General features: G+C 42.7%; 1 protein-coding gene across 8 annotated transcripts; it reads left to right on the forward strand.

Annotated features, from left to right (window-relative positions):
* The first annotated feature begins 61 nt into the window (after positions 1 to 61).
* On the forward strand, positions 62 to 26,437 carry LOC130378927 (uncharacterized). Of its 8 annotated transcripts, none has more exons than XM_056585519.1 (19): positions 62 to 296; positions 6,722 to 6,855; positions 7,476 to 7,759; positions 7,941 to 8,004; positions 17,527 to 17,810; positions 20,392 to 20,591; positions 21,134 to 21,238; positions 21,389 to 21,463; positions 21,598 to 21,666; positions 21,775 to 21,945; positions 22,376 to 22,706; positions 22,843 to 23,128; positions 23,344 to 23,577; positions 23,706 to 23,797; positions 24,105 to 24,209; positions 24,414 to 24,607; positions 24,902 to 25,066; positions 25,170 to 25,406; positions 25,516 to 26,437. In XM_056585519.1, the coding sequence occupies exons 2-19, from the start codon at positions 6,765 to 6,767 to the stop codon at positions 25,637 to 25,639; spliced, it is 3,111 nt and encodes a 1,036-aa protein (XP_056441494.1). In that variant the 5' UTR covers positions 62 to 296; positions 6,722 to 6,764; the 3' UTR covers positions 25,640 to 26,437. The 8 variants fall into 8 exon arrangements, 6 of the variants coding, with proteins under 6 accessions (XP_056441494.1, XP_056441497.1, XP_056441498.1 ...); XM_056585522.1 differs by having other exon boundaries at positions 287 to 296; positions 6,722 to 6,803; XM_056585520.1 differs by lacking the exon at positions 62 to 296 and adding an exon at positions 7,234 to 7,331 and having other exon boundaries at positions 6,766 to 6,855.

The raw sequence follows: 26,437 nt of genomic DNA on the forward strand, positions 1-26,437 counted from the left end.
AAGGGGCGTGACTTCGCCACTCTATTATGTCCATGCTCTGGCAACATCAATCGACGGATGAGGAAGCCGGATCCAATACGTCATAGGCCACGCCCACTGGATACAAACGCAGCGCGGGAGTCAGATGAGGTCAGGAACACATGGCCGTCCCGTTGCTAGAACACGGCAGCGCCAAACATTTCACTGACGACTGCTTCCTCAACTTGGGCCAATACAGAGCTGGACTTGCTCAACGTCTGAAAATCAAGTCTGGATCAGTACCAACTCTCCTCGGCTCAGCTACAAACCTCGACAAAGTAAGTTAACTAACGCCATATCATTGTGTTGCTGTACTGTATATGGTTACCTTGTTAGCATTATAATGTTGCTTTAGCATTAGCGCTACAGCTAACAGCCAAGTTATTGTCGCTAATGTTAAGTAAGGTAGATAGCATCAGTTATGTGTGTAAATACCATGGACCTATTCAGGGATGGACTGGCCCAAAAATTTGGCCCGGGACTTTGGGATGGAGAGGCCTTTTATGAGACCGCAGGAATAGCGCGCGTAGAATTTTGCCCCGGTGTAAAATAATAAAAATGAGTCCTTATCCGTGGATATGTGCATTGCAACTGCATGTCAATGTTGGGATGTGCATGTGTTTAGAATATTGTGAAGATCACTGGGAAATATTTTATAAGCAATCTTGTCCATGTACAAAATATTAGAAATTGCATGTGCCTAGAAAGGTAAATCAAGGCTGAAAATGATCTAAATAGTGCAAGATAGAATTATTTTAGTGGCAAAAAATTGTCATTGACACATACACAGGGTTTGGGAGATGGGGGCGCTCTCTAATCAATACTTCATTCACTGCCTCTTCCGTGGGCATTACAATATTATGAATAGTTCTCTGACGTCTCTGGTACTTCCATAATTAGTTTAAGTCATTATTATATTGCCAAACATGCTCGCTAGGGCACCTGTCATAGCTATGTTGCTGTGTCCTGTTCCCGCCTCACCATTGGTCTCGCTGACAGGGGCGTCGCCGTCAACCTTGGCTTTTCCACGGAAATGGTCGGTTAATTTAGCACATTTGGCTGCGTCTTGCTCTAACATTTTTTTCCTTTTCAACCTCAACTTCTGAGTGCCACCCAATTCTTTTTCCTCTCCACCACCTTTTTGACATTTTCGTATTTCGGTGTAACTTCAGTGAGATCAACGAGAAGTAAGTGACACGGCCGTGTGTCAGGCTGAGCCAATCAGAAATGACAGACCGCGGAGCAGTCCAAGTTGGGAGGGGCCGTTCGGCCGCTCGCTTTGGCCGCTCGCTTTGCCCCCATACACTGTGGGGGTGCTCCCCCCTCTAAATTGACAGTAATACATCGGCCCCGTTTCACCGTCAGGCAAGAGCTCCGTTTCGCGCTGTAAGCAAATATCCGGCCGCAGGCCGTCCCAAATCATGGCTTACTTAACTTTTTCATTTTTTTTTTACATCTTTTACAACAAAAAATATAATATAAATATGTAATAAATAAAATAAAAAAAATAATAATTCGAAAAGAATTACGGCCGGCCGGCTCGGCCTGAAATCAACCGGCCGTTCGGGAAATCTCCCGAACCTCCCGATGGCCAGTCCGCCCCTGGACCTATTAGAGAAAGGACAGCGGACTAATACATGGCCGCCCATTCATAACCATAAATACACGCACTGTAACTCGAGTGTGCACCTCAGCAAGCAAGGGGCATCACACGAGAATGGGCACAATTCAACAAAGGGGCTACAGGCACTGATCTCTACTGCTTGGATACCAAGGGAATGCAATGTTTAACAATGTCTGCTCACCATACAACAAACTAATACAACTGTATTCTACCGGCCACTGGACCGCAGTAGTTCTAGCGTTTAACTGATGAGGAGATGATCGACCTGTTAAACTCATCCTAAATACATATGGTGCGTTCCAGGCAACCCCTGTTTTCGCACCCTTCTACCCTCTTGTACTCCCAGTTATAACTGGTTGTTTACGGGCTAAAAGTGTACCTGAAACTGTTGCATATTCTCAAAGAAAGTTGTCCAATCCCGGGTTGCTTTAGACTCACTTCATTTATTATAAGTCGTCTGCATGTTTCGGCATGGTAACTGAAGCTATACGGAGGGAATTGTAGCTAAAGAGTGGAACACGTGTGAGAGATAATAACTCTGGCTACTACGGGACATGGGCAAAGGCCCATGTCCCCTCGCGGGTGTCGCTGCAAATCTCTGATCTATGGGCCACGGGCAGAGGCCCGTGACCCTGCGCGCGTGTGGTTATTAATCTCTGGGGCTCTTCCCCCCCGGTCCTCAGGTAGAGAACGTCAAGTGGGCGTGGCCTAGTGGGCGTGGCCGGGGTGCCGTAATGGCTTCGGCTTCTTCGTATATATAAAAGTGCTGCTATCTGTGGCTGGAGCAGCCTCCAATAAGGTATTGCTCCCCTTGTGGCCATGTATGGTATTTACGGCTTATATGTTTGGTCCTGCTTCATTTTGGTCTATGTGTGGGTAGCTTAGATTCTTAAAATACGTAACAATCCCTCCTTGGTCATCTTAGATGACCATACAATAATATTTTAAATCATAAACACCATTTACCACACCGAAAACAGTCAAATTAGGATCAATCATCAACACGCGTGGAAAACTCTTGAATAGAGGAAAAAACCACAATGCTCTCATAATACTGAGACGTCATTCACCTTGTGGGTCTCATTGGGAATACAGGTCATTATTTAACAATACAACAATGAACATAAATCTTGTTATCATACAATCACATGTCCAAACAGCACACAAACAAAACTATTCATAGAAATCCTGAGCTAATACTTTTGGTTATGTGCTACAAGGCCATACAATTTTCATCATGTGCAAAAGTAAAGTAAAAATTGGTAGTCATAATACAATTTTAAAAAATTCAAGATTATTGATAGTCTAGCATGGATTCGGGTGGTTCAGGTGATCTTCGTGGATTGGTTCGCACGTGGGTGGTTTTGGGCGTTGTTATTATCGTAGCCATCGTTTCTTCTGTCGCCGTCGGGCCTGTAATTCATGAACCCAAGACTCGTCCCTCCTTGTCAAGGGCTCAACTCAGAGAGGTTACTCCTACATCATGGGAGCCTCCAAACAGGTTCTCCGTCGTCGTCGTGTCAGTAACAGGTGGCCTGTAAAACAACCGGCTTAAAGAAGATCAACAGTACCATTATCAATGCAGCGATTCAGAAATAACGGGTTGCACTCGCAACCAAGCAACACTACACAATAACAAACATAGTCTGGTAATGGTTGTTTTAAAATGTGTTATTCAAGTAAATCCGGGATATTGCCTTGCTCGGCGGTGGTAGTTTGTAGGCTCCGGGTGTGTCTGCATCTGGAACTTTTTGCTTCTATTGCAGAAATACAAACTCATGTACAGCAGTTAGTTGTTCAAAAACATATTTCCATGAATTCTAATTTTAATTGTTTTACAGTATCTACTTTGGTTTAATTTCACACTACATCCCTCCTTGCGCATTGCTTCAGCCATGCGCATTGAATGACAACTAAAGCTAACCACGCCGTAGTTTAACCAAGTTGCTATAACCAAAAAGATGTAAAAGGGAAATAACAATGTTGAAATGTGCATGTTCAATATCACTTCTGTGTTAACCGTATCTCATAATAACAGTTACCTTCATCATACTACCTGATTGTCCTACACTAACTATGTATATTGGATGACCTAATCTTCATTTATTCTACCTATTGCTCGCATTTGATGTTGCCCACACTTTGATTCACTCCTATGTACATCGCATACCACATCAAACGTGAATACGCCTTATTCTCTGCACAATATCCTATTGCGCCACTTTCTGCATACCACATCAAACGTGAATATGTCTTAGCAAAGTGAAGTAAAGTAAAACTCAGTTTTATCTTTACTTATTTTATAGCTACACATGTCCCGGACACGTTCATTACTATTTCCAAAACAGTTTTTTTAGCTACGCAGGTCCCAGACCTAACTATACCATTACATGAACAGTATTTATTATTATAATTATCTAGTTTTTTGTTGGTCAACATCAAATCGATACATTAATTCAACCTTCTGACTTACTGACCCACCCGATTTCTCCCCGTGTGAGCCCGCGAATGACAACTCTCCCGGGGCCTCCCCATGAGCCCCACCGCCACCACTCCCCGTGTGAGCCCGCGATTGTACTCTCCCGGAGCCTCCCATTGAGCTCCACCGTTACCACCTCAGAACTCTGCAGGAACGATTAGTCGATTAACGCGTGGCTCAGGGGCTCCTCAAGGAGTGCAACAATCCTACGTCTTGACACCTGGTGCAGTCGACGTGTGGCTCGGGGGCTCCCAGGAAGTGTCACAATCCTACGTCTGACACCTGGTGAATCTTGAGCTAGGTCAATCAAAACCGTCTAAACTAGGTAGAATAAAGAGTCATCCAAACTTACAACAATTATGCACATCTTGGTATTAAATATATGGGGATATTCTATAAACAAAACAAAAACTGAACCTAAAAGAAAAATTCAGAAGTTATCGGTTGAAACAAATGTTATTGTAATTGAACTACAGCAGTTGAGCTAACTCCCGCCTTGTGCACCGGTTAAAACCTGTGCATCATTTATTAAACATATTATTTTAGCAGTTGAACCCCGTGTCTATTTAAACCATCCTGGTTCCCTAATCAATGTGCATGACACAACCCGTGTGTATTGCACTCCTGTTTTGATACACAAAACGCATGTTGAATAGACAGAAGGGCTTAGCAACCTGAAAAACATAATGTCTGAGTGTTAGGCATTCGTTACTGCATATACTGCTATTTCCTGAAGAGAGAGAGAGAGAGAGAGAGAATATTAAGATCAATGCACACACACAGGTTGCAAAGGCTAAATTTACATCCTGGTTCCAACACATGGCTAGGTGTGAGGGTTTGAGGGTTTTAGGGGTTAAGGGGCAATTTAACTAACAATAGAGGGGGGGGGATCTGACGATCGGACTTGGGACAAAGGGATGGGGGGGGGGGGGGTCTGACTACCGGACCTGGAGGACTGGGACAAAGGGTGGGGGGGGGTTCACGAGCGAGAGAGAGGAAGAGGGAGAGAGAATGTAACACTGTAGATGGGCTCCCCGCTGCTCTTGGTCTCTGCAAGACCCAAGATGGCGGACGTCACGAAGACGCGCCGTCTCTTTAACACCACGTGGTTACACTCTACGGCTGCGTTCTATACTAATCAAAATTGCACATTAGACTTAACTGAACCGGGAGGAATCAATCCAATTTGAACTCCTTGGCCAAGCCTCCGTTTTAATATGCAACTAAGCTAGATTAACGTTAAAAACCTGACCTTTCCTCCCCCCACCGTAAAGAGTTTGGAAGTTTATGGTCGGTAATAAATATACCTTATGGTGGCCCGGCTTAACTTCGAGACATTCACCAATTACCTTATGATGGTCTCGGCTTAACTTCGAGATATTCATCATATAACACAAAAACCACCTACCATGTGGTACAGACAGAGACAGAGACAGAGACAGACAGACAGACATAACACACCGGGGGTCCCTTTGTGCAGGCTACCATTGCCTTATCAAACAGCCAGGAGCGCCCAGGTAAACAAAGGGATGGGGAGAGAGGGTACTCGTGTGTAGGGGGCCTGGAGGGGGGGGGCGGTGGGGACTTCACGTGTGTAGGGCGTCAGGGGGTAACGACCGGACGGTGGCTAAAACAAACTTACACCTAAATGTTCTTATAACCAATCCTATTTCAGATTTAATCTTTAAAACAATGAGTTATACTTACCTCAGACGTGCGGGCCTGTTGAAGTTGTTTTAGCGTCGCGCCCGCCGGGATTTCTCGGGACTTCCTTCCAAACGTCTCGGGTCACCAAATATGTTGCATATTCTCAAAGAAAGTTGTCCAATCCCGGGTTGCTTTAGACTCACTTCATTTATTATAAGTCGTCTGCATGTTTCGGCATGGTAACTGAAGCTATACGGAGGGAATTGTAGCTAAAGAGTGGAACACGTGTGAGAGATAATAACTCTGGCTACTACGGGACATGGGCAAAGGCCCATGTCCCCTCGCGGGTGTCGCTGCAAATCTCTGATCTATGGGCCACGGGCAGAGGCCCGTGACCCTGCGCGCGTGTGGTTATTAATCTCTGGGGCTCTTCCCCCCCGGTCCTCAGGTAGAGAACGTCAAGTGGGCGTGGCCTAGTGGGCGTGGCCGGGGTGCCGTAATGGCTTCGGCTTCTTCGTATATATAAAAGTGCTGCTATCTGTGGCTGGAGCAGCCTCCAATAAGGTATTGCTCCCCTTGTGGCCATGTATGGTATTTACGGCTTATATGTTTGGTCCTGCTTCATTTTGGTCTATGTGTAGGTAGCTTAGATTCTTAAAATACGTAACAAAACGCACTATTATAGGCATGTTTTCCCCTTCACACCTGATTCAAATCAAAAGGTTATTAGCAGATTTCTGAAGCGCTTGATGTCATGGTATCGAGTTGATGAGATGAACTATAAAATATGTAAACAAATCAAGGATGTAATATCATTTCATAGAACTAATTTTAAGTATTAGGCTAATGTAATTCACTAAACATGCTTATCTTATGTCTTCTTACAACTTGCTGCTGGACTATATACAATGTTACAAATTTAGTACTAATTTAACTTTGTTGTCTCTACGCAGGCCAGCTCATCAAGTGCTTCCATTCAGCAGCTTCTCTCAAGGGATGTCGCCTGCCAGACATAACACCTGGAAACGCATACTTGTAGGCACACAGCTATCCTTAAAGTCTTTGCAGCCCCATTTTAAAAGTGAAGGTGTGTACTTTCCTCATTGAGCCTTTTTTTTTCTTTGATGTAGTAGATTCTAGATGGCATAGATTCTAGGCTGATGCTAGATTCTATCTGTGCTAAAAAGCCTGGTCCTCTTTTGAAAAGCATCAGGACCAGCGCCCTGCTAAAACACGAGTCAAACTTGGGAGTTGCATTTCAAAGATGGAATCAGTCAAGAGCCCAGAAGGGTTTCAAGACAGATGCCACATGAGCTGGTTTATCATTCTCAAACATCAATGAATTCATAATGTATGAATGTTAGCTGATCAGCTTAGAGGGAAGGACACGTTGCTTTTTAGTGTCCAAATAGAATTATTGTGCTTGCCTCGCATGTCATGTTGTGATCAGATCACTTTGCGCTAGTGTTCGTTGAGTGTCCTTAACCTGGCCCACCACTTGAGCTTTGAGTCTATGGAGGAGGATGCTGGAGGAGACGTCCCTCTCCAAAACTGTGAATCTTTGTAAGCAGTACACATTTTAAACCCTCTGTGTCAATGTTGCATTCATTTAAAGAGTTTCTTTCACTTGTACAAATACACAATGCCTCCCTTTATGCAAATAATGTATCAAAACGATTACTTTTTCCTTTTTTTCTCCCTCTGCAGAAGACTTCGATGCCTTTGGAGACCGTAGCACGCAGCGTGGCGCCACCTCAGAGAGTCTGGGTGTGGATGCCCCTGGCTCCTCCCACATGTCCAGTCACAGCGGGGAGCTGAAGATTCTGAGCGTCTACGGTAAAGGGGAGGGCCCTTTGGCGACGGACGGCCATGACAACCTCTTCACCGCGTCAGAAGTGGAGCCCCTGAACTCGCTGTCTGCGGACCACAGCGCGGCCAAGAGCCTGGAGCGCGGCGAGCGGCTGGTCTGCCGCGAGGAGCTGAGTGTGCAGGTTGGAAATAATCTTCTCATTCGCCATCCAAAAGAGAGGCTTCCTCTGTTACAACTCCAGCACACACCCTTATAAAGCATACACCTTTCATGAATCAATGAGTCGTAAGTGGGGATTAACAACTATTCTGTGCCAATGAAAGAATGTCTTTTCTGTGTTTCCTTCTTTATGTGGAAAGCAGCAGACCCCAGACACCATTTCAATCAAGGTTGAAGAGGATATTGGTGGAGGCATGCCTGCTGTAGGTTAGTAATACACATTGCATACATGCAAGCAAACAACCTGGATCAACTGAGAATGTACTGGATTCTAACTGCGCTGAAAAGCCTGGTCCTCTTTGGAAAAGCATCATGACCAGCGCCCTGTTAAACACGAGTCAAACTTGGGAGTTGTATTTCAAAGATGGAATCAGTCAAGGGCCCAGAAGGGTTTCAAGACAGATGCCACATGAGCTGGTTTATTATTCTCAAAGATCAATTAATTCACAATTTATGAATGTTAACTGATCAGCTTACAGGGAAGGACACGTTGTCACTTGTGCTGTGTTCCAATAACCATACTTCCATGAGTACCCTTAAACGTAGTACACTATCCACACTCACTAAGTGCGCTATTTTTCAGAGGTCAGTGTTGTTCCAAATCGAATGCTCCGTGGTGAACTAACCGGAAATTACGATCACGATTGCGGCCGCGGCTCCTCCCCCGCAATAAACATCCCGCTTTGATCGGTGAACTCTTTACGCCTAGCAGCTATGAAAATCTATAAAAACTACAAAATGACTCCATTAATGCAGGCTATGTGGAAAATGCGCAGACTTTGGCTTAGCCTGGTTCCGCCCTCTTCCGCTACGTAGCTAAGAGTGCTGCCGTTGTTGAGTACGAAATGTGTAAATCGATCCACACTTCGCCATTTGACCGTTTTGAGTACAACATCCGGGTCCTTTCAGTACACTTATTTTCGCCCGATCTGAATCGGAACGCCCTACGTACTCATACTAAGGCTAGTAAGTACGGATAGTATGGATATTGGAACACAGCATTGTTATCGTCAAAATAGAATAAGTGCGCTTGTCTCTCATGTCATGTTGTGCTCAGATCATTTTGCGCTGGTGTTCGTTCAGTGTCCTCCACCTGGCCCCTGCTTGTGCTTTGAGTCTAGGGGGGAGGGTGCTGGACATTGGCGTCAGTTTGGTTTGAAATGTGCTGGGGACAGAGACGCATTCGGAAGTGCATTTTTAGAAGTGCTGGCTACAATGAGGATGCACTCCTGTTTCTCTCTTTAGAATAGGAATAGAATAGAAATAGAATAGAATAGAAAGCCTTTTGTCATTGCACGAGTCAAGTACAACGACATTTTTAGTAAGCTTTCCCAATTGGTGCATTCGAGAAAATAAATAAATATATAAATAGAACAAGAACAACAGTATACCAAATAGAAATGTAAATAATGTATAATAAATAATAAAGTAAAGTACAATACAGCAGTTGGAGGTTAGGGGGGGGTCAGTCAGTCGGTGGTCAGTGCATGTGTGTGTTCAGGGTGGATACAGCTTTTGGGAAGAAGCTGTCTCTGAACCGTGAAGACCTGGTTCTGATGGACCTATAGCGCCTGCCTGAGGGCATCAGGTTGAACAGGTGAAAGCCAGGGTGTGCGCTGTCCTTTGTGATTCTCTCCGCTCTGCTTAGGCAGCGGGAGATGTATATGTCCTTCAGGGAGGGCAGGGGGCAGCCAGTGATCCTCTGTGCGGTGTTTACACTCCCTGGAGTTTCTTCCGCTCTGCCTCAGTGCACTGTGAAAACCACACTGAGATGCAGAACGTCAGAACCTTTAGTGCCGATAATGAAAGTTTCTGAAAGACGGCATAACCATGTAGCTAATTACTAAGGAATAAAATGTATACAAAATCTGTCTGGCACGTTTTATGAAGAAAACGTTTTCAAAAAGCATCGGACATATTACCCACTATGTTGTGCTCCATGTATCCAATGTCGACAACGTGACATGATATGGCTAAGCTAACAACATAAACAAGAGGAGCTAGGAAAGGAATTTAACTGCGTGTTTAAGTTCAGAAGGGCCAAGGTGTGGCTACACAAAGCACTACAAAAATCGTAGCCTATCACATCAGGAGCTGGCTGTTCTCAATTCACAACACGCATTCCATCAAAACTAGCCTACATCAGGCATTCTGACCAAAACTCATGAACTCCCCCCCTGAATTATTCCAGAATTCCAGAATGACAAAAAGTCACTTAGTGTCAACAAGACTGACTCCACCGACTATCAATTGCAAGTTAAAACAGCCGACCACTTGAGTGCAAAAACACAAAAGACCTCGCCACAACACCAGCAAATCTTAAGCAATAAATATCGCGTCTTACCTTTATTTATGTGGCAGTGGTCTGCAGATGCATCCCGTGGTGTAGCATACCACAAATCCATTTAGTTCAACAGGTTATCGTTCTGATACTGTCCATGGTACTAGCAACCTGCTCTGGTGCTTCTTACCTATGTATTCAGGCTAAAATGACTTGATTGCCTGATGCCTCATCATCCCAGCCAAAGAGTATTGGTATTATTAGTAATGGCTACTTGCCAAATCGAAAAAATAACTTCACAGTGTGTCTTTTTCCAATGTATTTGTTATCATTCGTAGCGTTGATCAGCAGAGAAATAATTTGCCAAAGTCGTTGACGCCGCTTAGCAACCGAATACGAATGTAGTCTACAGCATTGAGAAGAGCCGTGTAATAAGTAAGGGATAATGTATAGAATGCCGGTTATTATCGGGAAAATAAGCACCAACAGGGCGAACAGGACACTGACGCGCAGCGAGGGTAATATGCTTCGGGGTCATCCCTATGTTCCCCGGTTTCTATGATCCCAGTTTTTCCCAAAAAGGGTCCTATGTTCCCCTGTAGCCATACATACCGGGGAGCATAGGACCCTTTTGGGGAAAAGCGGGGAACATGGAACCCTTTTCTGGGAAAAGGGTCCTATGTTCCCCGCAATCTATCAATCTTTAAAGTTATTTAAACTTTGACGCGACATTCGCGTGATGACAGGCAATCGGCTTTCAAAAGCCTGGCCACTGAGTGACATGTGTAACGTAACAGCCAATCAGCGTTCAACCGGCCAACTCAGTGCAGTGCAGTCCGGGTGAACTGCAGCATGGAGGAGAAAGTGATTGTTACCGTTTGCGACTCCCGGAGCACTTTATATGATAGTATATACTAGGGATGTTAAACGACTCGTTTTCTGTGAGTCGACGTGTAGGAGGCATAAATCGAAAAATCGATCGATTTCTTCTCTTTATTTCTGCAGCAGTTGCAGAGCTCAAAGGATCTGCGCATTCCTTTAAGACAGCAGCCCAGTTGGCCCACCCGTCCTATTTCAAAGGTTGCTATCAGGAGCACACCAATAATGCATTTTTTTAATGAAGTTAAGTTGATATAAAAATGATGATAAACAAAATATCAAAGAGCAGGATTGTGAACCTGTAAATTCCCAATAGGCAAAATGTGTCGGCGTTGTTTTAATTAGGAACGGCAGTTGATGATGCGTGCCTCCCCTTTGCAACGAAATTGTTTAACTGTACGTCCACACCAGGAGCGACCAAAGCGTCAAAGACGCTTTGGTCGCTCACAATGTTTCGCTGCGAATTTTTCTGTTCGCTTTGGTCGCTCAAGTCGCTCATGACGTACAATTCAATTATGCAGACGCATTTAAAGGAGCCGTATGCGTTTAGTAGGCCCTACAGACAGCCATATCAAATAGTGAACTCTCCCATACACCTTGGCCATATTGCCGAGACGGTTTTGCTTGTTCGATAAAGTGCTTCGACAACAAGTAGGACAGTGATTCCCCCCAATGTAAAAAAAATCCTAAAATGTAGGCTAATTACAACCGAGAACAAAAAACCCTGCGTGCTGTAGTAGTTGAAATATGTTTCACTGATCTGGATCTGCAAATCATGATCTGCACTCATTCGTCGCATTCAAAACAAATAGACATTGGTGCACATGGCTAATTTGCATACGTGCACAGGACTGGTTGGCTCCGCAAGGCAAATAATGGAACATATCTATCTATCTATCTAGGCCTTTCTGTCTATCTATCTATCAACGCGTGTCTATTTTTAATGTGATGTATTTTGTGTATGTCCAGTCAGACTTGTTCTGTGTGGTCTTGTAGGCTACTGTCCTGTGTGGGACGAACCACCTAAATGGATTCCCGACGATTTGTGTCGTTTGGTATTAATAAAGACTTGACTATCTATCTATCTAGACCAGTGGTTCTCAAACTTTTTACCATGAGTACCACCTTAGAAATGATTTGGCTCTCCAAGTACCACCGGAATTAAAATAAAGTGCGTAGGCCTATAACTACATAGAGTTTACACAGAAGGCATTAATATTAATAACACGATTTATTATTCACATAACTTGACTTGACTGAAGCAACCAACTGTCTATAACTCATGTATTGTATTTAAACACTTGCAACGGGATAATACTAACAATTGAACAACTGCCTCAATAGGGCTACCCAGCAAATGGGGATATCATCTGGCATATAACATACCAGTCAATCTAGTGAGGTTATTAACAAGTATACTGCATTAAATCATTCAGAGCACTGAATATAAATTTTAACAACTGCAGTCAACCAATCATGTGAGGTAAATTGTACTGCATCAAAACATTCAAAGAATTGAACATGAATATTTAAATACTGGAGTCAAACAATCCTGTTATAAGTAATCATGCGCAGCAAAGAGAGAAATCATGTGTACTGCGATAACACTGTAATCAAACTATCATGAGTAAGAACAAGTGTATCATAGAAAAACAACGTATTCAGTATTAAAAAATACTGCAGTAAGTGCCATAAGGTCAGAATATAAACTATGTTTAGGTTTGAAGGAGAATGTACTCAGGCACACATTGAAAATTAGGCCTATCATGCTTAGTGGGAGGGGTGTGATGTCTGGGTCGATTGAGGTTAGCTTTAGCCTCAGACTTGGTTCAGTATCCAACCTGCTTCCAGCACGCAAGTTGAGGGGGGATGGCATCCCCCTTTGGAATTAAAATGATCAAAATCATCCCCCTTCTGAAACAGCCATCCCCCCTTCCCATCCCCTGTTATTTTATCAATTAATGTGGAAATATTACCGCTATTTCATTATAGCGGTTTCCTTTTCAATTCGGCGCAAGCAACGTTACTTTTCCCAGGGACAGATTTGACAGCGATACTGCATTCTCGGGCAGTATGCTATTGCGCAAGCACGCAGGCGTACTTGCGCAATAGTGCCTTGCCTTCCGCAGGCAACTCTGTCCCCTTTTCTCCTACTAAACGTAAAACTAAAACGAAACAAGTAGCCTAACCATTGCAAATAATTTAAAGCTGCAAATAAAACGGCAGCAAATGGACTATGGATTACGCGTTGTGATCTTCTCTACACGGCCGGGATTACGGCTGCGTCTTGCGGCGGTTAAAATAGCCGACGCACTTGGTTGCTGCGGGTCTGCTTTCCCGAACTCACCGTTGTGTTTCAGGAGCATATCTTGCCGCCTAGTAGCCTACTTGTAGTAGCTACTCTGGTAGCTCGATTTCGCTTGGCATATTTTACATTTCACCTTATGATCTCCTATTTCTTTAAAGTAGGCCTATTTCAATTCTTCGCTGCGCTTTGCTTTAACCGCCATCTCTTAACTTTTTGAATTCTGGCGTGCCTGTACACGGCACGCGCCACACAGAAATGGATACATTTAATTTGCTTTGTGCCCACGGCATGCGTTAGTGGCGCCGCACAGAAAATGTATACATTTGCTTCAGAAAACTTTGTTTGTTTGTGTGTATGCAAACTCGAGTTTGCCTGTCCACCAACCGAGTTCATTTGTAACGAGTAGTAGGCCTACTCGAGTTATCGATTCCCCAGATATCAGAAACGGTTGCTTCAACTTCAAAAAATCGTTCATACTCCGCGTACCACTAGAGGGCGCTCGCGTACCACCAGTGGTACGCGTACCACAGATTGAGAACGGCTGATCTAGACTATTTAATTAAAAATTATTCACCTCAGGCTCCGTGAATAGTGGGGAATAGAGGGATAAAAGACAAGAGATATATCCCTTGTCATTTATCCCTCGTCTTGTCGATTAGTTTGTTTATGTGACGATTTCAAATACTTTTTTGGTTTTGTTTAAAGCATGCTACACGCGATTGGTTGGTTAGATTGGTGGCATGTAGAGCAAGTTATAATGATTCCCGCTTAAATACGAACGTTCTAGATGTAGCCTATAAATACTCCCGCTTATCATCACTTGATATCCAAACCACTATGGCGTTTCGATCTCTGAACTGAAAAAGGGTGGGTTCGTACAACACCGGGTGCCCAGTTACAGCCGCGATTAATACTTCAGCCGACATTTTGTTCAGTGAGTGAATAAAGGTAGGTAGGAACCAAAGTGCCTGCCGATGTTCCCTGGGATCCACGCAAGCGAAGAGCGTCTACATTCCGATTGGCTGTCAGTGTTTGGTCGCTGAAGCGAATAATAGTCATTTGCATAAAGTTAAAAAGTTTTCAACTTCTTTTTGACGCTCTGGTCGCTCAACTTTGGTCGCTGGTAGCGTTGGTCGCTTTGGTCGCTCTGGTCGCTCTTGCCCATAGAAAGTGAATGACTTCCGGCGATTTGGTCGCTCAATTCGCTTCTGGTGTGGACGGACAGTGAAGTCGCACATAAAACCATTTAATTTAACAGAAGCTACACCCACTAAAACAGATAACCCAGTCCCCTCTACTACGCTCATGGGCAGCATATCTCCGGCTATCATCTTAGCTAGCAACCCGCTGATTCTTTTAGCCCGGCGGCTATCACAGGATCTCACCGTAAAGTTTGCGATGCTGCCTTGCTGGCTGAAAGGCTTGGGATCAGTGGTGTAGTCCCGGGTATACGGCGTATACCCACTTATTTTTCAGTCAGCATTGCGTATACCCACTTCTAAACCCCCCCCAGATGCGCACCATTCAGTAGTATCTGCAAGCGAAATCGCGCACTTTTACCCGGTGAAGCCATGACCCACGCTACTCTGCAACTTATTGGCCATTACTCGCTGCCTTTACTGATTAGATTGGTTAACTGTAGGCATGACGACAAATGAGCCAATCGGAGGGAGAGAAAGGCGGGTCATGCCGAAGTAAATATCGCGAAAGACTAATTTACTTTTACAAGTTTACTTAAAATGATTTTCTATAATAATCCGGTAAAATGAAGCGAGCTATCCAAACAAAAATTTCATTTGACAATTTCAAACGTCCTCGCGAATCAATATCAGCCAGCAGCTCAGCAGTTAATGTTAGCGATCGTACACCGGTACAGTTACCGTCGACGCCCGCTCTGCCCCCCGCCCCCGTCGGAGAGGAGGCTGTTTGAGACCTGGTTGAAGAGCCATCGGGCTGCCTCTTCTGTGCGTTCTAGACAGTGCAGTGTGAAAACTCCTGCAGAAAGCAAGTCTGTCTGGAATATACTGTAGTATGATCATGGTTAGAAACCCAGTACTGGGCTCAGAGAGCATATCACAGTTGATGTGTTGTAAATGCATTTATTTAAAAAATTGAATTGAATTGAATTAAATATTGTTGTTTTGTTACATATTGTTTTGTTGAATAATTTGAATGATGATGTTCAATCATCATATGATATTTATATATATATTGATATTATACATATCTAACGAGATGATTGTTGTGGAAGAGAAATAATCTAATGTTTAATCTAAGGTGAAATATGAATAAGGATGCAGTATCACTGAAATTACTTTAGTATGTTATTTATTTAAATAACATACTACATAAGTAGTATGTTATTTAAATAAATGTTCAAAAAATTACTGAAACACCATGTTTGCCTCATCTATATTTTATTCATGCTGGCTGCCTGTGTGACCAGTAATACCTACTGCTCCTGATCAAGTCATGTTAATTTCATAATAGTGGCACACTCTGGCCCATGCTATGTGTTGCGAATCAGCTGTTCAAAGACACCGTTTACAAAATAAATTACTGATTTGCCATGTGAGAGAATAAGTGTCATTCCAGGAATAAGGAATAGTTGTCTCTCACTAGTCTGTGGGCCAGTATTTGTTTAGTCATTTCATAATCCTTCCTCCCTGAGATCAAGCAGCAGAAATTATGTGCCAATGTAAGTAAACTAAAAAGAGTAGTCTCAAATATCACTGTTTCTAAAAAAAGGGTGTTTTTCTGGGCTGCGTTAAAAAAAGGGCAAACATTTAGAGTATACCCACTTCTCCAGGGACCACTACACCACTGCATGAGCTGGTTTATTATTCTCAAAGATCAATGAACTCAAAATGTATAAATGTTAGCTGATCAGCTTACAGGGAAGGACACGTTGTCACTTGCTATTGTCAAAATAGAATAATTGCGCTTGTCTCGCATGTCATGCTCAGATCATTTTGCGCTGGTGTTCGTTCGGTGTCCTCCACCTGGCCCCCGCTTGAGCTTTGAGTCTAGGGGGGAGGGTGCTGGAGGAGACATCCCTCTCCAAAACTCTGAATCTTTGTCTGCAGTACACATTTTAAACCCTCGGTCTCAATGTTACATAAACATTAGGGCTGTAACAATAAACCAACTCACGATTCGGTTTGGATCAAGATTTTTAACCCACTGTTCGATACATCCCACGATTTTTTTTTAATCTTAAACAACACTTAATTGGAACACTGATCAGATTTGAACAGAAAGAATACTATTAATGTATCGCTACATTAATAAATAAATAACCAAAGATTGCTGTTGGAGGATGCTTGCAGGTAGGCAAAAACCCTCAACTAGTTTTGTGGTTTAGTCAAATATCCTATTATAGATTCTTATTAGGCTATGTAGCTTAATTAATGACATAATCAGGCCGGATAGAATGCAACATGTTTAATAGCCTAACTTTCAAATAGATGGGGAAAAAAAACATGAACGTCTAATTCGCGATAACGAGGCAGAGTGTGTGTGTGTGTGTGTGTGTGTGTGTGTGTGTGTGTGTGTGTGTGTGTGTGTGTGTGTGTGTGTGTGTGTGTGTGTGTGTGTGTGTGTGTGTGTGTGTGTGTGTGTGTGTGTGTGTGTGTGTGACGTCAGCGAGTGAGTGGACGAGCGAGGAGAGCGAGCGGTAGCGTGTGCGTGTGTCTAGTGAAGAAACAAACGAGTCCGGTAGAATAAAGTACCCATCCTGTCAATCGGTGGCCGCTTCATTCCGACCTATAAGCAGACCAACTGCCGTTCAAAGCACACAAAACACTAGAGACAGGATCACACAGGCTATTTTTTCACATTTGTCCCACTCTGGATAAATGTCGTTCATATCGCATATGAGGACTTCGCAGGCTGTGGAGAAATGCAATCCTCCGTAGCCACGGAGAGCTGTCATCACAGAGAGGGCATCTCGTCGCAGACTTACGGCATCGATAAGAGGGGGCGGTGTCAGCAGACTATTACTTAAACAGATTATTAGCAAATTTCCATCTGACAATTTGACCGGAGAGTTAGAAAGGGCGTATCGCGCTTGTGCCTTCTCACACCGCGAGACAGGTTTGTTGTTTTGAGTGTCGTGATTCCGGTTTCGATATGCATATCGTTACAGCCCTAATAAACATGCATTTAAAAAGTTTATTTCATGTGTACAAATACACACTTCCTCCTTTTATGCAAACAGTGCATCAATACAATTACTTGTTCTTTTTTTCTCCCTCTGCAGAAGACTGTGATGCCTTTGGAGACTGTAGCACGCAGCGCGGCGCCACCTCGGAGAGTCTGGGTGTGGACGCCCCTGGCTCCTCCCACATGTCCAGTCACAGCGGGGTGTTGCGGATCCTGAGCGTCTACGGTAAAGGGGAGGGCCCACTGGCGGTGGACAGCCATATCACCCTCTTCACCTCGTCAGAAGTGGAGCCCCTGAACTCGCTGTCTGCGGACCACAGCGCGGCCAAGAGCCTGGAGCGCGGCGAGTGGCTGGTCCGCCACGAGGAGCTGAGTGTGCAGGTTGGAAATCATCTTCTTATTCAGCATCCAAATGAGAGGCGTCCTCTGTTACAACTCCAGCACACACCCCTAGAAAGCACACACCTCTATGATTTAATGAGTCGTAAGTGTAGCCTGGCTATTGCCAGACTCGTTGGTCTGGGGAAGCTGCTGTCATTTTCTTCAGCACAAGAGGCTTGATCAACGGGCCTAGTTCAACTGACTCTGTGTGTTGCTAGACAGGTTTCAAAACATTTGCGCTCATATTGCCAAAGAAGAAATAACATAATACAGACTAGGGCTGCAACTAACGATTATTTTAATAATCGATTAATCTGTCGATTATTTTTTCGATTAATCGATGAATCGGATAGAAAAAAAAATATATATAGGCTATATTTGAATTGCCGCATCTTTATTCAAAAACTGAACATTACTTCAAATTCACAGTGCAGACTGAAGTGTTAAAACACCAGTTTATTGCTCCAACGTCCCGGAACTATCAAAAGTAATATTAAATAATAAAAAGATTAAACAAACATAACTGGGATAACACAAAAAAAAAACATACAATGTATGATATACTTTTATATGTATATAAGGGATGTCCATGGTTAACCGGTCAAACCTATTGCTACCATTTTCGAGACTCCTTGAACTAGAACTTGTATTATTGCTTTAATTGCTGATAAGATGATGATAGTTCAAGATAGGACATTAAACAGGTCATAATTCTATCTTGACTATTTTATATTACTGGGAAAACAAGTTTTCACCAAAATCTCAATTATTATTATTTTTTTACTGCTGCATTTGAACGCATCAATCATATTACTGAGCCGACCTGAACACATCACATTTGACACTGTTTGTGACCATTGGTTAGTTATTTTTTTTAAGCTAACTAGCTCTATATCCTGCCGATTTTAACATGGATTTAAAAACTGCATTACTATTTTTAACTGAGGGGACTTTCTACACCGTCCGGTTGTGTGATTACTACCGCTGCTTTGAATGACTGTTGATGCACGCGGTGCCGACTCCGAGCCCGTCTGCACAACGTCTGCAGCAGCAGCAGCTGACAGAGTTTTCGGTTGGACTAGACGGATACTGAGTTGAAGGAGTTTTTTTAACCCAAAGACAGTGAAGGTTGTCGTGGCAATTTCTGTATCAGATATTGCGTCTAAGCAGATGAGATATTTAGATGCAAAAAGCACACAATACTGTTGACAATTAGTGGTTATATATATTTGTATTAAAAGTACGAACAAAGATACATCACAACATGCATCAACAAACAACATAACAGGCATACATTACAATAATCTGAGGCCCCAGATGGGAGCTCCTCTTTGCGTGTTACTTCATTCTCGGAAGGTACGCTCAGACAAGTCCACTGAGTCTTCCAATCAATGAGTTTTTATTCACTTGGGTTGGCATCTGGAGGGGGTGGTCCCCCAATACTAAAAGTCTTTGTTCACCAGATTGTTATCTTTACAGTTGAAGCTCCCCCCCCCCGAGGCTAAGGTGGGGTCGGCGGCCGTGACATGTAGCTCTCTGACTTTGTTTACGCTAGCCAGAGTGTTGAGGAAAAGGCCCATACTTCAAAGCATTGCTTGGGAGATGACACACGAAAAGATAGGAACAGGCAGGCAATAAAATGTATCACACGACTCTCGAACGTCCACACTTTAAATGACCCAAAAGGAGAGCAGAAGGCAGACACTATATACAATTACACAGAATAGCAACAAAACTTAAATTCATATAGACCAAAACAATACAACATGTAGATTTTCCATCACAAGGTACAACACTTTTATGTAGGCCTACAGTCCAGTTTTAAGTTATGACCAAAATACAAGCTGTGGTCGCTCACACTAAAGCTCGCTGTGGGCGTGCATGAACCGTGAACCAACCTGTCCGCGGATGGCTGTAAACAGTGCTGCGCCTATGAGTAACTTATTAATCGCGCGACACAACGAATCGACGACCAAATTCGTTGCCAACGCATTTAGTAATCGATTTTTATCGATTCGTTGTTGCAGCCCTAATACAGACAACACTTTTTTTTACTTTATATTTGTATTGAATTTAGCTAGTGTTTTTAAATGTATCAGTCTAGCTAGCTTATGTTAATACACTCAGTTTACTAGCTAAATGCCATTAAACAATTACATACAATGCAAATATAAAGTTAGCAACAAGAATAAATGTCATTTGTAAAATAAGTGTTATCTGCTTAAAGCTAGGGTGGGTAATTTCTTTACTGTAATATTTGGCAAAACTGTCCTAATAGCCAGTCAGCTATATGTAGGTGAAGTGCTCTGAGAATATCTGCTCATAACTTTGCTCTCCCCTGCCTCTGTGGGCCGCACCCAAAAATTGCCACCGCTCATGTACACTTTGACCAATCAGAGCGAGGCTCCGATTCTCCGTTCTTATTGGCTGTGGGACTGTCCGGTCACCTTGGCAACGACGTTGGTGCGTCCCTGCGTGAGCGTTCACGAGCCTAGCGGTCTGACAGTTTTGTACTACTACGGCGGACAACAAATGAATAGCCATGTCTTCATCAACGGCCCATAAATTTCCCATTCCCCAGATACCATCAACTAACACCACTAAGACAGCGAAAAAAAGAGGAAAGACACTTGTTGAAAGGACAGCTACTAAAAGGGAGGCGGAGAGAGCTCGAAATAAAACCAGAGTAAACATCGGCGTGGCTTATGAGCGATGGAGAGAGTTACGTGACCTGAGAAACTTAAAATCGGACGCTGAGATGGCTACATTTCTTATAGACAGGTAAGGAATTGTGTTATCTCTCCATAGTATATTGTGATGAATATGTGAAGTGTCGGCTGGTATGGTTTTTACTAAGCAAAGCCATGATAACCGTTATATTACGGTTCTGTAATGTAACCATTTCAATACGGTTCTGTAGGATGTCTTGCATCAGCCCATGGTTCTTTTCCCGGTCCGTTTTATAGGTTAGTTATGGTCACACCAACCCTGTCGGAATAACACAGAGATTGTGCTAACACGTGGCCTAGGCCTCAACTCAACTGTGGATAATGTCCGAGTCACGTTTGTGTAAAAGCTACTTTGACGCAACTGCCAAGATAAGCACAGCGAGGGAAGTCTAGCATAAGATATTCCATGTATTGTTATAACGTTGTTGCAAGCTAGCAGCAGCCTAGCTCAGTTTTGCGATCGCTTTGAAGTGACGATTTCCTTGTGTGTAATCTGGCTTTCTGTGTTATTTTAACAAATATATATATATTTTTAATTCCGATAACGTTTTTCTTTGTTGACCAATCACTGTTGTGCTTCACCTGTTTTGGCAGTTATGAGAACCTCACATCCCCTACTTCATCCACACCATGCAAGCGCAGGAGAAACCTGCCTCTTCCCCAAGCTTCAAGCATTCATTCAGAGACACTCTTAGACAGGTGATCACTACCCCACCACCATTTTCCATTAACATTTCCAAAATATGAAATTGTGTACATTTATTTTCAGCTTCCACCTTTATAGAAGACAATATAGCCTAATAACTAATTTCAAAGATCTTTATTTCATAACACTATTTATATTCTCAGAGCCGATGACTTCTTGGATGCTGAAGATGTAGAGGACACCAATCCTGCCACTACCTTTCAAAGTATGGCTACAAGGTAAAGAAAGAACAGTGGAACAGTGGAAAAAGTTACTTCTGTATCAACTAATCAACATTAATACCTCTCCATTTATTGACTTCTCAAGTACTCAAATATGTTAATATTGTATTTCATTGTTTTTGTATTTTTAGTATTTCTCCACAGGTAAATGACATTGAAGTCATAACTGAAGAAGAATTTAATGACATCCGGAACTCTACGTAAGTGTGTCCTCGGATCTAGTGTTCACTTGTATGTTCCATCAAATCCCTGTATTATTGATGCACTACACTTTTTAAACTTAGCCCTCTAAAAAATCTCCTTCATAGAATTGGCTGGGCCGATAACACCTGGGAAGATGACAGTGGAGAAGATGACAGTTGGTACCCAGAAATGGAGATGGACAATGGGTCATCTTCAGAGGAGGAAGAAATGATGGGGGAAGACTGTGAATGCAGTGATGACAGTGACATCGATTACGTGCCTTATCTCTGTGTGCGGTACGTATAATAAATCAAATATCTTTGAGTGTTGTGACCCGTTTATCCATTGCTGGTTCTTGCTCACCGTAGCACATGATGCAACTAAATTACAACATGCAACTCAATTACGTCTATTTGCCATATCAGGTATTCAATTCAGTTCAATACAAAGCAAACAATTCCCATGACTTGGGACACGGTACAAAACTGTCAGCTGCCCCGAATTACATACACCATGCCAGGTGATAACCTAAATGCCTTCCCATGAACAATTAATCCACGCAGCAGTCAAAACATAAAACGGCATATTCCCCAAATAACACGAAAAACAATATTATAATTGCTCCAGCAACTTGCATGTTTGATATATCTGTATTGTGGTTCAGGCCTTTCAATATGCAAATGTTATTCCTAAACTCTGTAGCGTTTGTATATGTTGCTATCACAGGACTGGTGGAGCTCTCCAAAAGAGCAAATGGCTGGACACATTACCAGCTGTTGGTCTGGAGGAGACTGTTCATGACCTTGATGATGGACACAATTCCTCAGAAGTGATACCACCGCTACCAGAGAAGACCCAAGTCCTCTGCAAGGAAGATATAATTGGACAACCAGCTTCCATTGTCTACCATAGCTGTCTTAAACAGCTGGCTCAGTATCTTGTCTTACCAATCCCCAAGTGCAACACAAAGGACCCAGTAACTGATGCTGAATGTGGAGCACTTAGACCATTTGAGGTGAAAATAACTTCCAGGGGCACATCAGTTGTCGTGGAATGGGTGAGTACTTAGTTAGCAATAAAGACATACTGTAGGATCATATATTTCACTTTGAGGGCATAGTGTACACATGCTTTATTATCTATTTAATGACAGCTACTGCTCTGTGCTGTGTTGCTCTTTTTTCCTTTTTCAGATATGTCATCAGGGTCACAGTGTCTGGAGGTGGAACTCCCAGCCCACTCTAAAATATGGGATGCATGCAGGTGACTTCATGTTGTCCTCGAACATCCTACTCTCTGGGAACAACTACGGGAAGGTGGCTCTGCTGTTCAAATTCATGAACTTGGGAATAGTACACAGAACCACATTCTTTAAAATCCAGGACGCCTACTGCTTTGACGCCATCGAGGACGACTGGGATGACAAGAGGTCAGCCATTATTACCCGGCTGAAATCAAAGGACAGTGTAGTGGCCCTTGGTAAGTTTGCAAATCCCTCTCCTACAAATATTACTCCTGCAGTCCTACACACAGCTGATTACAATGTGGCTCAACTACATTTGATTTATTTACTTTTGTGTAATGTGTAATTTCATACTATGTTCACCTTTGACATTGATAAGTGAGAGAATGTGGCTTTTATCTATTATATCTGCAATGTTTATTTTTGTGTTGTTTTTTTTCATCTTTCATAGGTGACGGTCGTATGGATAGTCCTGGGTTTTCAGCACAGTACTGTACATACACAACGATGGACAACGACAGTAAAGAGATCATATCAATTGTCAATATTGATAAGAGGGAGACCCAGAAGAATTCGGTTATCATGGAGAAGGAGGCTTTCATCCGGACCTTTGAGACTCTCCACAAAGAGATTCGCCTACAGGAGTTTTGCACTGATGCTCATTCACAGATCTCGGCGCTCTTCAGTAAGTGCAAAGATATTTATGTGCATAATTTTACGGATGAAGTATTGCTCTATGTATTTCATGATTGATCATTGTCAAAATGTTTTAGCCTGCGTCTAACACATATCTGTTTGCATCCTTCCATGCAGATCCAACAAAAGGCAGGTTCAAGGACTCTGGTGTTCGACACACCCTTGACATCTGGCATGGGTCAAAGAACTTGGGTAAAAAAATCCATGCAGTAAGTTCCTGACTTCGATTCTGTTATTGGTCCTTGATAATAGATTGTTATAATACCAAGTCGAACAACACCGTTTTTCCTACTTGATTTCTACTCATGTTGTTTATGTTAAAACAACTTCTTTGAGATGATGATCACAATGACTGAATGTAAAGGTCGTGCCATTTCCTGCCATTCAGTTATAAGCCAGGTGTCTACCACACAGATGGTGATTACATCAGGTTCCTGGTTCCAGAGAATTTGCCAAATCAACATTGATGACAAAGTCTGAGCTTTATTTAAATGTTATTTTCCATTCCGTGTCAAGGCAGGCCTTCGGAAAGGATGTTCAATTCTCCTTACCTGGAGTAAGGAGATATGCAACCATTTCTGGTATTGCTGTAAGACTGCACAGAACATTGATCAGTTCGGTGTAAGTATTGGTCTGTTTTGGATTTCACTTTGCGATTCCTGACCATTTATTACATTTTGATTTTATTGATAAATTGACTGGTTATTTTATTTTATATTTATTTTAAAAACTTGTACTAGCATTTATATAATGACAAAATAGGTATTATTTATTGTGTAAAAAAAAAAACACAATAAGAAATGATGCAGTTCTGTTCTACTGTGGGATATGTGGACAGGTCTTCTCCACCATGTTCAAGGAGAGCATGAGTGGGCCCTATCTTGCTGTGAACATGGCCCCTTGTCGGCCGACAGGGAGAAGGAGTGGATCCAGAGTGATTCTGAGGCCTTTCAGGTTCTGTCAGAAATAGTGCTGGATGAGCACTGGCTGAAGAATGTGGAGAAGTTCCTGAGTTTCAGGTAAGTAAACATTTTTTCATAAGAAGGTTATTGTAAGTGGCTAAGTCCTGCTATATGGGCATTTGAGATACAGTGCTCAGGCTAATGACTTGGCTGAGGTGCTTGCTATACACTGTCTTACACTTGTCACAATACTGGGCACATGGTGTTATAAACACTATTCATGGTAATGGCTCTTACAAGCATATCTATAACGCTGTATTCATGGCCACTTTCAAATGAGAACTAAAGTTATATTATATGTGTATAGATATGGGGTCATAGCTTATTCATCTGTTTCTTTTATTCTGTAAGGTCAACCGCTGAGCTGGAATCCTTCCATAATCATATACTGATGTATGCCAGCAAGCGATTCAGCTTTAGCCCACCTGTTTACAAAGCAGGCACCCTCTTAGCAGCGTTGGACTATAACCATCATGTTCACAGACCGGTGAAGAGGAAGGCTGATGGCTCAATAGAGTACGTTTTCAATAATTTTCATATATATCTATTTCAGATTTACAATATTCTAAGCTGCATGACTGATGTGGATACATTGAGACATTATTTCATCCTGTGTCAGGTACTGCAAGCTCTACAATAAAAAGTCAAAGACTTGGAGTCTATACACTGTGAAGGTGGAGAAGGACTACGGATACATGGCAGACCTGCAGAGTGCTATCCTAGAAGCCCGGCTGACATCAGACAAGGGTTTGCCAAAGACCAGAAAAAAAGGCCTAATGACCCACGGCAATATGGGGTTCTTGCAAGCATCCCACCACCCAGGACCTGTTGCAAACCCAATTCCACAGAGGAGTAGGTATGGAATGAATCCTGTTTGACATATTATCTACACATGATACAGTACATATCCCAAGTAAAGGGAAATTAAACACTTAGGAAAAGTAGTGACTTTATTCTTTCAACAGGGCAAGGAATGCAGTAAGAGACCTAGAAGAGATTGGAGGTCCCATACCAACTAAACTGGAGCTGACTGTAGGCTGCTGGGGGCTGTTTGGAATAGTATTACGCTGCTCACTTTTTGATTTTTGATATTTGTAAATATTCGATTTATTAGGTCTAAATGTCCTTCACAGTTTTGAATTATTTACACTTTGTTCTTATAAAATATATTAAAAAAAAAAAATAGGATTTTGTATATAGTTTTTTATGATCAATTTGTTTATAATTGACATATTTTCAATGCAGTTGCACGATTGTTCTGCTAAAAAGGCATTTTGTTATGTAGTGCTTTTATACTTATTTAGAATTTGCACTTGTGCTGCATGTAGTCATCGAAGGCCAGGGTGTTCCTGTGTGTGTGAGTTATTATCTTATTGTTTTATTATTTAATAAAAAAGCTTTTTACCGCACCTGCCCTCATCCTTTATCCAGCATTACACCTGCTGAATGTGCATTGTTATTATGATATGCTATAGTTATTGTCTGCTGTAACCGACAATGAAAAGATGGGTCATAATAACAGGAAACTGAACATGTATTTTTTAAACACTTTTTAATGATGCTTAAAGTCTCCTTGTGAGGAAGCCAACATATTGTCCAAGTGGGTCTGGGTACTTGTCCCGTATCCTCCAGACACAACAACTAGGGATGACGACCCTGTGTCCCCGAGCCAGTGCTCCGTATTGCCAAACAACAAACTGCCTATAGGCGGCAAACCTAAATAGTTTGTTGTCCTCCCCTGGGTCTGGACGGTCAGCCACAGCACGGACATCATTCCAGATCCTCCTGGCCAGCCGTAGAACCCCCCCCTGCATTATGTATGCGTCCATGTGAGGCATCATGGAGACACAGGAGTCCAGGAGTTGTCCACAGCATTTCCTCTCTATA

The sequence above is a fragment of the Gadus chalcogrammus genome, unplaced genomic scaffold (assembly GCF_026213295.1).
Source record: "Gadus chalcogrammus isolate NIFS_2021 unplaced genomic scaffold, NIFS_Gcha_1.0 GACHA118, whole genome shotgun sequence".
NCBI lineage: Eukaryota > Metazoa > Chordata > Actinopteri > Gadiformes > Gadidae > Gadus > Gadus chalcogrammus.

Coding starts and splice junctions, on each gene's coding strand:
- LOC130378927 (XM_056585519.1), top strand. CDS start 6,765: ATGTCGCCTGCCAGACATAACACCTGGAAACGCATACTTGTAGGCACA. Junction 22,707..22,842: donor CATCAGTTGTCGTGGAATGG/GTGAGTACTTAG, acceptor TTCCTTTTTCAG/ATATGTCATCAGGGTCACAG. Junction 23,578..23,705: donor ACAGATCTCGGCGCTCTTCA/GTAAGTGCAAAG, acceptor CCTTCCATGCAG/ATCCAACAAAAGGCAGGTTC.